Source organism: Diospyros lotus, chromosome 9 (genome assembly GCF_014633365.1).
Source record: "Diospyros lotus cultivar Yz01 chromosome 9, ASM1463336v1, whole genome shotgun sequence".
Lineage (NCBI taxonomy): Eukaryota > Viridiplantae > Streptophyta > Magnoliopsida > Ericales > Ebenaceae > Diospyros > Diospyros lotus.
In genome coordinates this window covers 18,166,469-18,178,965 of record NC_068346.1, presented here as the reverse complement: position 1 = coordinate 18,178,965, position 12,497 = coordinate 18,166,469, and the positions used below count along the sequence as shown (strand labels likewise).

At 41.5% G+C, this 12,497-nt stretch overlaps 1 protein-coding gene across 1 annotated transcript; it reads left to right on the top strand.

Annotated features, from left to right (window-relative positions):
• Positions 1-1,885: 1,885 nt before the first annotated feature.
• LOC127810441 (protein STRICTOSIDINE SYNTHASE-LIKE 13) lies at positions 1,886-4,177 on the top strand. Its single transcript, XM_052349930.1, has 4 exons — positions 1,886-2,455; positions 2,665-2,949; positions 3,034-3,201; positions 3,645-4,177. The coding sequence occupies exons 1-4, from the start codon at positions 2,085-2,087 to the stop codon at positions 4,078-4,080; spliced, it is 1,260 nt and encodes a 419-aa protein (XP_052205890.1). The 5' UTR covers positions 1,886-2,084; the 3' UTR covers positions 4,081-4,177.
• The last annotated feature ends 8,320 nt before the right edge of the window (positions 4,178-12,497 follow it).

The following is a 12,497-nucleotide window of genomic DNA, read 5'->3' as shown; positions in this document are numbered from 1 at the left end:
TTGATGAAACGAAGCTTCTTGAGGCTTTCATTTCCATTTCGGGAGTCTCCTACGATTATTCAGTTTTACAACCTATCCCATAGCTGCATTTTAGTTGTACCGAAAACTATTCCTGATCCAAATTCTTTCGATGGCATAAATTATTCCTTGAAATAATCGACACTACTGCATCATTTTCTTTAGGAATCTCGGCTCCAGGGTACTCCCTGCAGTCGATTCAGTCAATTTCTCGGGCTATTCTGATACTTATTTTTCTCAATTCCCATTTTCTAATAAAATATTCATTTCTTAATTACCCAAAGTTCTCAGATATTACAAAGGACCCTTATTTATAGAGGTCCAAGGGAATTGAAAAGCATAGAAGTTCGTGCACAATAACATAAAATCCAAGAATGCAATACCAACAGAGTCAGAAAAATGCGAAGAATAGTAGGAAAATTAATTGGATGGTACTCGTAAAATTCATAGGGAAAAATACTCTTTCACCCAGGTCACTCAGTCAAAAGAATAAAAAGCAATTGATATGCCTAGCAAATATCAAAAAATCTACACATGGGTTAGAGCCACATATATGGGTTAAGAACACCCAACAAACAACCCAATAGACGAAAAGCAAGAAGATCTATCAAAAAGGGATCGAGTGGTGACAGAGTGGTCACCACTCGATCATATGTGACCACTCGGTCACAAGTACCCTTTACCCCTGGGAGCCTCCCTTGTAGCCAATAGACCCTCTCGGGGAATTCCTCGAAACGAATATACCAAGAATATTTCAAGATTTACAGAATATGCCACGAATGTGCCGAGAATATTCTCGAAATATGCCACTCGGGATGGCACCACACGTGTCCCCCTCTCCCTTCTCTATAAATAAGAGGCCTGCCTCCTCTCTCAGGTATATATATATGCTCACTCTGATACTCAAACTTTGTTTTGAGCTCAAACACTCGAAAACTAACTTAAGCATTGGATGGTCTGCCTGGGGACATCCTCTCAGGCCCCTAACTTTTTGTTTATCTTGGCAGGTCTCTCGATCATTTAGGACCTCTCAATCATCCCGGACATCTCTGTCATTTAAGATCTATCAGTCATTAGAGGGCACTCGTTCATTAGCAAGCCATATTTTCATTAGGGCACCTGATCATCTAGTCTCCTAATCATTTGCCTCAAGGTCTACTGATTATCCTTGCATAAGAATATCAAGATTACCTTTTCTACATTACAAATTTATTAATGTATTTTGGTAACGATAATAAACTTTTGTAAAAAAGAAAATTGGAAATGATTAATTATATTTTTTAATTTTGGCTTGTGTGGGTGACATAATTCTTTGAAACTTTACTGAAGACCTCTCTATAGGTCTGTGTTACTAATTTTTTACAGTGAGATTAAATTTAAAAGGGAAAATTCCTAATTTATAGCGAAATTAAAATACTTCATATTATGTGACAAGGTGGTTGCAGTTCTAGTGGGCAAAAATCAGAAACACTTCACCTTCATTTGGTAGTTTAATGATAGATAATTACATTAGTGAGTTTATGTTTTGAGTTCGAATTTTATGAGCATTAGACATACTCTTTAGGTCTGGCACAATTCTCTATCATACTAATGAAATCAAGTTTAAAGTATAAAAAAACTAAAGATAATATTATAAACATCTATTGAGGTATATCATTGACACATTTAATGTACTTGATTTAGCCAAGTGTAAGATAGATAAAGGTCAACATGTATGACAAACTTGAACATCTGTCAAACTTTCAACCTTATCCTTCTTACTTCATAGAAAAAAGAAAATCTAATCCTGGCCCTCTGTAGTTGGCTGCCAACTAGCAAAAGACAGATGCAATTCGAAGAACATGAACAAGACAACAGGCAACCTACTTCCATCCCATCCCCAAGACCCTCACAAAGAGCGCATGCTCTCCTAATTCCTATAACTTACATACGTACTCAATTAATATCCATATAATTCCACCCACATAATATACATCACCACATCTATACTATTCTCTTTCTTTATTTCTTCTTCTTCTTTTTCACTCGTCTCTCCTCCAGGACAATTAAGATTCTTTCTTTCTTTCATGGAGAAGAGAAGCCAACTGCTCAAAGATGAGCTTTTCCTGCAACATCCATGTCTGCTTCTTTTGGCCTTAGCTTTGGGATTGATTGTAATGGACCCATTTGAGATGAGTCCGGTTGGAGGCCATGACTTCCGGCCAGTCAAGCATGACATTGCACCATACCACCAAGTCATGGCCAGCTGGCCTAGAGACAACCGAAGCCTCTTGGGACTTGGGAATTTGGAGTTCGTTGATCAGGTATTCGGCCCTGAGTCGTTGGAGTTCGATTCGTCCGGGCGTGGCCCGTACACTGGACTAGCCGACGGTCGCATAGTACGGTGGATGGGAGAAGATGAAGGTTGGCAAACGTTTGCTCTTGTAACAAGGAATTGGTGAGATCTCTCCTGCAATATATAGAATATAGTTTTAGGGCTAGTGATACTTTTCACAAATTCATGGGCTGGAGTTAATGGTATTTTAATCATTTTGTCCGTGGGCAAAGTAATACGTTTGTTAAAGGACATGCATGCTCGCGCACACAAAATTCGATGCTTACCTAGGATATAATGAAAAATTAACTTTGGGTTTTTAACTGTGTAAGGTCTGAGAAACAATGTGGGAAAGGGGTGGACTCAACCACACCGAAGCAGTGGAAGGTGGAGGCGCAATGCGGGCGGCCTCTTGGCCTAAGGTTCGACCAGAAAACTGGAGACTTGTACATAGCGGACGCTTACTACGGCCTGCTGGTTGTCGGGCCAGAAGGTGGTGTCGCGAGTCCTCTGGCAACTCATGCCGGGGGGAAGCCTATTTTCTTCGCGAACGATCTCGACATCCATGCCAACGGATCCATCTTCTTCACCGATACAAGCAAGAAATACAACAGAGTGTAAGTTGATTAATTATGTTCCTCATGAACTGGCATTAATTATTTTTTTTGATTAATTAGCTGTATAAATTTTGAATACTGTAGGGAGCATTTCTTAATTATGTTGGAAGGAGAAGCCACCGGTAGGCTTCTGAGGTACGACCCTCCAACGAGGACAACTCACATCGTATTGGATGGCTTGGTTTTTCCCAATGGAGTACAATTGTCCAAAGACCAGTCCTTTCTTCTATTCACTGAGACTACCAATTGCAGGTAAATACGTATATGTTCAAATCCTTATGCATGGTACGTATCTAAATATGCTTGTATATGTTCAGGGGTGCGGGATAGTGCAATACTCAGTCTGTCTCTTAAAGCAAGGGTTAAAACAAGTAAAGATAGATTGAGTATTTCATCCCGTAGCCCCTTGAATTTGGCACACCTCCTTAGTGTGTGTGTGTGTGTGTGTATAAATAAAAGTGATATACATGTGAAGGGAATGCGTCGAACTCTTGTAAGACTGGGTGAAATACCTAGCATGTCCCTTGTAAGGGGCAAGTTAACCGATTTGTCCTTTAGAAGGGGCAAATTAAGTATTTCACCCAAACCCACCATAAATTCAACGCGTCCCCCTCGATCGACATTAAAATCATCTTCCATCTTGGAGTGAATTAAACATATTTTTCTCTTTTTATGATCGGTTGGTGACGGAAAAGGTTGATGAAGTACTGGTTAGAGGGTCCAAGAAAGGGAAGCACCGAGGTAGTGGTGGACTTGCCGGGGTTTCCAGACAATGTGAGGCTGACTGAGAGGGGTGAGTTCTGGGTGGCGATAGATTGTTGTCGAACAAGAGCACAAGAGGTTCTGATTCGCAACCCGTGGTTGAGGAGCGTATACTTCAGGCTACCATTGCCATTACGGTACTTGGCGAGGATGATGGGGATGAGAATGTTCACAGTAATATCTCTTATCAATGAGAAAGGAGAGGTGTTGGAGGTTCTTGAGGACCGAAACGGCCAAGTGATGAAGCTTGTGAGTGAAGTTAGAGAGGTGAAGGGGAAGCTATGGATTGGGACTGTGGCTCACAACCACATTGCCACTCTTCCTTACGCTCAAAAAGTGGTAAATGGGGATAATAATGCTATTGTGTAACTGTATACATGTTTGTTGGCATTGGCAATATTTATTAGTTCCATAACAGTATTATGTTTGTAGCCAAACATAGCCTGATACGTAATTTCTAATGGGAGATGACTAGTTTTTTTTTTTTTGTTTTTTGGGTAAGAAATTTTCTTTATTTTTTTAGTATTTCAATACAATTTCTCATTTCTATTTCAGTTGACATGAAACTTGGAAGTTGCAAGAGGGCATTAGGGACAGACGAAAAAAATATTCAATAATATATCAAGTTGTCGAGCTCTATGATATCACAAATTAATAATGGTACATTGTCTATTTATGATTTCAATAAATAATAGTTGACTTTAAAAAACTTTAAAATTTAAAATTAATATCTGCTCCCTATTTTCCTCTATCTTTCTCTCTATCATCTCTTCCTCCTTCCCTCTTTCCCTCTAAACTACATATATAAATTTTATTTAATAAAAATAAACTAAAATTTTAACTATTATTGTCAAAATATAACAACTAAAATTTATACCTAAGAGATCGAAACTTAATAAAGGTAGAACATGACTGCAGCACGGCAAAGATCAACGTTATGCATGAGCAAAGATAAATGATTTCCTGGATAGTTGTTGGAAAGTGTAATGGACTTGATGTAACAGTATGATATTTTGAGAAAAAATAATTTTTATAATTTAGATGCCTTGTTTATGAATTATTGGTGATTGATGAATTTGAGGATTTAAGTGGAAAAATTAAAATTTTATTGTAAAAAGTAATTAATAGTGATTTGTGAAAATTTTGAAAATTAAGTATAATTTATAATAAAATTGAAGCAAGTACAATTGAAGAGGGGTATATAATGTATAATATTATTAAAACTTTAAAAAGAAAGAATTGGAGAAGGCATACATATATAATACATAATTATTAAATTGAAATAGAAGGAATTGGAGAGGGCAACCATGCCTGTACAATATTATATTAATTAATGAAGGGATTGACATGGAGATTGAGGATTAAAAGTGGCAATAGTGAATGCCTCGGATGTTCCACTTGCTAGCAAATTAGAAGCTCTTGCGCTAAACCCATATGAAAGCTATGAAGCATTAAATACAAACATGAGAGCATTAATTAAACAGATAAGGTAGCACATGGAGAATAGCATAATTAAGATAAGATTAGAAATTATGGTTGAAATTGATTATGAGAAACTTGTCTACCAAGGTATAAAAATACCTATAAATGAGAGAGAAAAATTGAGGGAAATGAATAAGAAGTTGAATGTCCAGAAGAGAGACTTATGTGGGAAGGAAATTGAAAGAAAATTAGAGAGAGTGTGTCGGTGAGTATAAAAATAGTTAGAATCAAATGAAAGATATTTGAGGTAATGTTGGTAATAAATAAATTTTATGGTTTAATATATTGAATTTTTATTTAAGGGATTCAAGGTCGTGGCACTGGCTCTCCGAATAAATTTTAGACATTTACTTTAGTGTTTTAGTAAAAACACTAATTTATGCACCAAGTGAGCAAAAAGCTTGGAATCTTCTATTAAAAGGCAAGTTTCATACCCTCTCTTCGTGCTCTTCAATCCTTACGCAAGTTCTTACCATTTCGTATATTTTATTTTTTTCCTTTACCATGATTCAGTCTCACTAATTAATTATGTAAATACGTGTGATAACCATTTTATAATATGTGAGTTGTTATTGAGTCTATGGACGGTGGGCTTAAACTAAATATATGACTCTGGGTGATATTCGATTCTAACCGTCACGGGACATTGTATCGCCCCTATTTCTTTAGGAATGATGTGGACCTACAGAGGTTCTTAGAGAGTCAGCGAGATACAATATGGTTGTAATAATATTGGTGGGTTCACATGGTTGTCCTATAGGGCTGTGGCAGTCAACTAACCAGCCTCCGTCTGATCTTTAATATTATAAAATATTTTGGATCAGTCAATAATGTGAGCAACAATGGGCATTGACCTTAATCCTGAAATAAAGTGGTACAAATATTTATGCCGCATAAGGGTTCATATCCTGACCCCAGAACCATATGAAATATCAATATGTTGACTTGTGAATATTGAACTTAAGCCTTATGCCATAAATGTGTTGGGGAACACACAAATATGTGTTAAATGATGTGATTTACAAAACATGGAACATGTGGGTTGGTGCCCCTAAACTACCAGAATAAATATTCCCATAACAACTATGAAAAGATCTTTGCATATACGTGACGGTGTGAGTTACATATGATCATGCATGACATTGTATATATGATTATCGAGTAAGGTTTATGATAGGTATTTGTTCTCTCGGCCTCTAAGCGAAAGCACTGCTATCACTGTGCCGGTGACGCTCGGTCAGGATAGGTGTGTGTTACCATGCCAAAGAGGATGACATACGATTGATGAACACTATGGGTTTTGATATTACATATGGTATTGTTAAGCATATTGACAATTGTGAGCTTAAGAGATATTTGTATTTTGTTAAACATGTGCATGTGTTGCATTATGATATGAAACCTTTCATGGGGGTATGATGTGGCACTACCTAAATTACAAAAATACCCATACGTGCTACTAGTCTCACTCGCCATGTGGATCTCCTGAGAGGCTAACACGTGGCAAGTCCATAATTCGAATAGGAGTCCAAGAAATTCGGACCGGACCGCGAGACCCGTTCCAGCTTGACTAGGGTCATCAGGAGTTGTGCCCCCCCCATTGCGAGTTTTATCTTGGGTACTGTTGTTGTCAAAATACAACAATTAAAATTTGTGATGAAGGGTCCATTCGAGCTCGGTGTCGGGTGAAGTTAGGTTGCCGTAAGAGAGGTCGCATCAAGGGAGTTTTCCACTAGGATGCTCGTTGTAAGGATTTCACCACTAGCTCTTTCACCACAAGGTTCTGCCACAAGACTTCGCCACTAGTTCTTTCGCCACAAGGCTTCGCCACTAGCTCTCGCCATAAAATTTTTACCACAAGTCTTCACCACTAACTCTTGCCACAAGGTTTCACCACTAGCTCTCGCCACAAGATTTTCTCTTCACCGCTAGGTCTCGCCGCAAGCTTTTTCCTTCGCCACGAGATCTTACCACAAGGTTTTGACCCTGTTGATACTCAGAAAAAGGGTTAGAATGCTCGCAGGAATCTTCCCCCGTGAAGACCCTCTGATGCCAAAGTCAGTCTCGAATCCCAATGTCTATTCACCAAAACAGTAAAGATGTATTCTAAATGTCTAAATTTTACCTAAGTTGGAAATGCCCTTTAATATCCTGTAGCTGGGTATTTATAAGGCACGATTCTTAAGGGTGGCTAGTGCTGACATGTGGCGATTGATGAGTGGGTCAAATTTTTTGAAAAAATGAGGAGGGTTCTTCAAAACCGCCGCGAGGCAACTTGCGGCAGGCTGCCGCGAGGTTAGCCCTCATAGCCAGCCTTGGCTAGTGGTAGGCTGGGCCAGCCTGGTCGCGCGGCTAGCCCTTGCGGCCAGTTTGCCCCGAAGTAGGGCCTCGCGGCCAGCCTTCCCTCACGACAGGCTGCCACGAGCTGGCCCTTGCAGCCAACACTTTCTTGTAGCAAGCTGCCGCAAGGCTGGCCTTTGTGGCCAACTCGCGGCCCACTTTTGCCGTGAGGTTGGCCTTCGCAGCCAACTCCTGCCGTGAGGCTGACCCTTGTGGCTAAACTTTTTTACTCTATTATTTTTGAGAAAAATTCCTCATTTTTTCCCCTACCAATTTTCCATGGCACCACAATTACCCCCTACTCTTCTGTTTTGTCTTTAGGCAAAATTGAAAAGTAGAATATTAGCCAAAGAGTCAAGTGTAGCACCTGAATTCAATCAAAGGTTCCAGGATGCCCGAAGATCTTACTTCAGCCAGGGGCTTTAGGTACCAGATTATCTCTTAGGCAACCAAGCCCTCGAGAAATAGGTCCACTGTGGGAATCTTGTCGGGAATCTGAGCTTACCAGGAAGCCTAGGCATCGGATCAGCCAAGGAGTCGGGTCTAGCTGGGGAACTCAGCACCGGACTCAGTCAAGGGATCCTGGTGAGCCTACAGGCATAGGCTTCAGTGCATTCGGTAATCCCAAGATGGATCATATTACACTAGCTATTGTGTTCTCCATGTCTGTCTTTCGGGGTTAGCTTACTTCAGGGAATCTGGTTTGGCCAGTGGTTCAGTGCGGTATTCCTACTAGACATCCAAGTTTGTCGGGAGACCTAGGCAGCAGATCAACTAAGGAATTGGGTCTAGCCAAAAAGGGATCCAAGTGAGTTTGCAGGCATAAGCATCGGATCCTTTGGTGATCCAGAGCCATCTTGTAGCCATCGACACCAGATTACCACTAGGGGTAGTCCACCTCAGGGAATCTGGGTTTAGCTAGTGATCCGGTGCGGGATTCCTACCAGACATTGAAGTTTACCGGGAGACCTAGGCGCCAGATCAACTAGGGAGTTGGGTCTAGCCAAAAAGGCATAGCACCAAACTAAAACGAGGGATCCGAGTGAGTTTGCAAGCATAGGCATCAGATGTTCTGGTAATCCCGGGCCAACCCGTGGTCATCAACACCAGATTGCCACTAGGCGACTTGACACTCGAAAGTGAGCTGTGCTTGAGCGGCCGTTTCTACATGACACATACAAATAATCTGGGCCCATGGAGATTTTACGTGGTTCGGCTTATAGTTTTGCCTACTCCACGGGAATACAGGGGGTATATTCTTTTATTTATCGGGGGATGTTATTACAATGGAAAATTAAAGACAAATCCAGCCTCCAGCCGGGTCTAGTAACGTTTCAGGTGACAAGCTCAACTCTATGTCTCACGTTTCGTCCCTTCCCCTGGGGTTAAAGCTAGAAAGTACCTATCGAGGTGCACGGTGTTCCAAGCTTTTCCTATTGCTTCGCCTAGTAGTGTCGGTAGCATGCACATGTTATGGCCTAACATCTTCTAAATTTTGTAAGGTCCTTCGTACTTCGGGCTGGGTTTCCTTTCCTCGTCTATTACCTTCTTCTGCGTCTAAAATTTTCATTTGGATGATAAACTGTTCTGCTCGATCAAACAACTCAGTCACAGAATTTGGCTAGGAGAAGGCTAAGGATCTTCTAAGCGGGGCATATGTAGTTCCGTTTAGCAAGGCTGACGCCACCAATCCGAATGGGAGATTCCTTACTTCCTGCGTAGCAGTCCTGAACTGCTCGATGTATTGCTTTAGGGATTCATTTGGCTTCATCTATAAGCTCATTAGATATATTGCACTATTCTTCTTCGGGAGATAGGTGGAGAATGCATTTAAGAATTCTTTCTTCAACTATTCGAATGATCGTATATGTCTTACTGGTAATTCAGTGAACCACTGTTGAGCTTATCCTACTAGGGAGAGCGATAAATCCTTACACCTAGTGACCTCATTCCATCCATGTAACATGGCCACTGTAACAAAATGCTGTAAGTGTTTCTCAGGGCCCTCTCTTCCTGAGTATACAGAAAGATGTGGCAATTCGAATCCCGGTTGCACTGGTTGCCTCTAAAGTTCCTCCAATAGAGGGAACCCTTTTGGAGAGTTACCTTTGGCACCATCATTACCTACTTCTGCTCTAGCACCTCTTCTATGAGGTGTTTGATGTCAGACACGTTGAGTGTTTCCTGTTTCCCTTCATTTTGGCAAAGAGATGGATCATAAGGGACTCTTGAGTAGGTTTTTTTGCTGTCTCCCTATACGTGGGAGCTTTTCTTACCCTCTTGCTATATTTTCTTCTCGGGCCTATTACTTCCGGGACTTGACTATTCAGCCCTGGACTTTTGATTCTTATCCCCTGCCAAGGGGCCCTTGGAGGGTTGTCTCGGGATCTCCGATGTTCTCCCTCCATCTTGATTTGTCCCATGTGGGGAATATGAATGTCTGGCATTAGTTCATGTAACAAAGCAGTGACTCCCTGTAGTCTTCTCATATTCTCCTCATTGTTCATCTTGAATTCATCATTCTATTGTTTCAGCTCCTCAAAATTTTTCTACAATAGTTCATAATCTGAGAGTAAGACTGTGGGTGGAGCTATTCTTGAAGTCCCCATGAGGTTTTCATTTGGAATTGAAGACTACCCAAATGAGTGTTGTTCCTGACTAGCGGGCACTGCATGTGGGACTTTCTTCTCTAACCCTGTCGCATATCTCCTCAATCTAACTACATGTGCTTCTCCTTGTTCTGAACTCTCCATGCCCTCCAGTCCGGTGGTATGGTTGCATTCGAGCACAGGAAAGTTCTCAGAACGCACTTCATTGTTAGGGTGATCTACTGAAAATTCTGGTACTATAGACTGCACCTGATGGGGCCATTTCGTGGCTCCTATCCTGGTACGAGCGCTCCTTCGGGCAGGGTCAGGCGAGTTCGCCCAACCGACTGATCTTGTCCCTCTCGGCATCTTGTGTTAAGATTGGCTTTTTGTTGCATTTCCCACAAACAGCGTTAAATTGTTGTTGCCAAAATACAACAATTAAAATTTTGTGTCGAGGGGTCCACTCGAGCTCGATGTAGGGTGAAGTTAGGTTGCCGTAAGAAAGGTCACCTCAAAAGAGTTTGTCGCTAGGATGCTCGCCGCAAGGTTTTGCCTTCGCCACGAGGTCTCGCCACAAGGTTTTGTCTTCGCCACGAGGTCTAGCCTCAAGGTTTTGTCTTCACCACTAGGTCTCGCCGCAAGCTCTTTCCTTCGCCACGAGGTCTCGCCGCAAGGTTTTGACCCTATTGATACTCAGAAAATGGGTTAGAAGGCTCGCGGGAATCTTTTCCCACGAAGACCTTCCGATGCTAAAGTCAGTCTCGAATCCCAATGTTTATTCACCAAAATAGTAAAGATGCATTCAAAATGTTTAAATTTTACCGAAGTTACAAGTCTCCTTTAATGTCCTATAGCTAGGTATTTATAGGGCGCAATTCCCAAGGGTGGCTAGTGCTAACATATGGCGATTGATGAGTGGATCAAATTTATCAAAAGAATGAGGAAGTTGCTTCAAAACCGCTGCGAGGCAACTCACGGAAGCCTACCGTGAGCTAGCCCTCTCGGCAAGCCTGGCTGCACGACTGGCCCTTGCAGCCAGCCTTGGCTCGCGGCAGGCTGCCGCAAGCTAGCCCTCGCAACTAGCCTAGCTACGTGGCTGGCCATTTCCTTGTGGCAAGTTATCGTGAGGCTGGCCTTTATGGCCAACTCGCGGCCCACTTTTGTCGCGAGGTTGGCCTTCGCGGCCAACTCTTGCCACGAGGCTGACCCTCGCGACTAAAGTTTTTTACTCTATTATTTTTAGGAAAAATTCCTCATTTTTTCCCCTACCAATTTTCCATGGCACCACAGGTACCCCATAATGGACTTGCCTATAAAAAATAGGGGTCCTCACCAGGTATGATAGGCTCTCTAGCTTTTACATTTTCTACTACCTGCATTTACTCTACTGACTTAAGCGTTGGAGTCTACCCCGGGGAACCCTAGCCTTGTCACTCCGTTGTCTTGCAGGTTACATTCCTAAGGTCCGACATTGCCAAGTCCGAAGCATCTACGCGTCTATCCATCGAGGCAGCATTTAGTGGTCGGTCTTAGCATAACCAAGGGATCCTAGCCTGAACATGGGATCCCAACCTGACCAGGAGATCCCAGCCTGACCAGGGAATCCCAACTTGACCAACCCCGTTGCTCCATTGTCTTGTAGGCTACATTCCCACAGATCTGAGGCTAGGAATACCCAAGTCTGAAGCTTCCGCTTGTTGAGGCAGCGCGTGGTGGTCGCTCTCACAGATCATCATCAAGGTACATGATATAAAAAAAAAATGTGAACGTGAACATGCATAATGGTGCACAGCATACAATATGAACTAGGCCCAAACAGTCATTTTGCATAAACATGAACATGTGCCATATAAATCTAGAACTTGACATAGGAACGTAATGTAAAGTATAACGAATATATGCAATAACTCGAGACATGACATGGGAACGTATGTGGGAAACCTTGTTATGGCTAGTCGTGGTGATTCTTTCTTGTTACGATTTTATATTGAGCCCCATTTATTTTCATTATACTTGTTGAGCCTTGTAGCTCACTTTTCTTTATTATCATTCCAGGTTTAAGAAAAATAGTGCTCGGGGATGGATACTATGGAAGTTGATATTTCTTTTTTTAGGTTCTATGTGTACAGGGTTGTCCCGATCGAAAAGATCTCTAAAGGTGAGTGTTGACAGGGGCTAAGATGGGGTGTTTTGTGGGTTTGATTTGTTGATGCCATGATATGTATGTAAGAGCTCATGAAATGTGTAATTCTTAATAAATTTACTTTCACTATCGTAAATAAGAATTAAGGTGAAAATCTGAGTCGTTATACTTGAGTCTTCAAACAACCACCTTCAAGATTTTGAGAAAGTAAACGCCTTTGTATGGGGCAC

Coding starts and splice junctions, on each gene's coding strand:
- LOC127810441 (XM_052349930.1), top strand. CDS start 2,085: ATGGAGAAGAGAAGCCAACTGCTCAAAGATGAGCTTTTCCTGCAACAT. Junction 2,950..3,033: donor AGCAAGAAATACAACAGAGT/GTAAGTTGATTA, acceptor TGAATACTGTAG/GGAGCATTTCTTAATTATGT. Junction 3,202..3,644: donor ACTGAGACTACCAATTGCAG/GTAAATACGTAT, acceptor GTGACGGAAAAG/GTTGATGAAGTACTGGTTAG.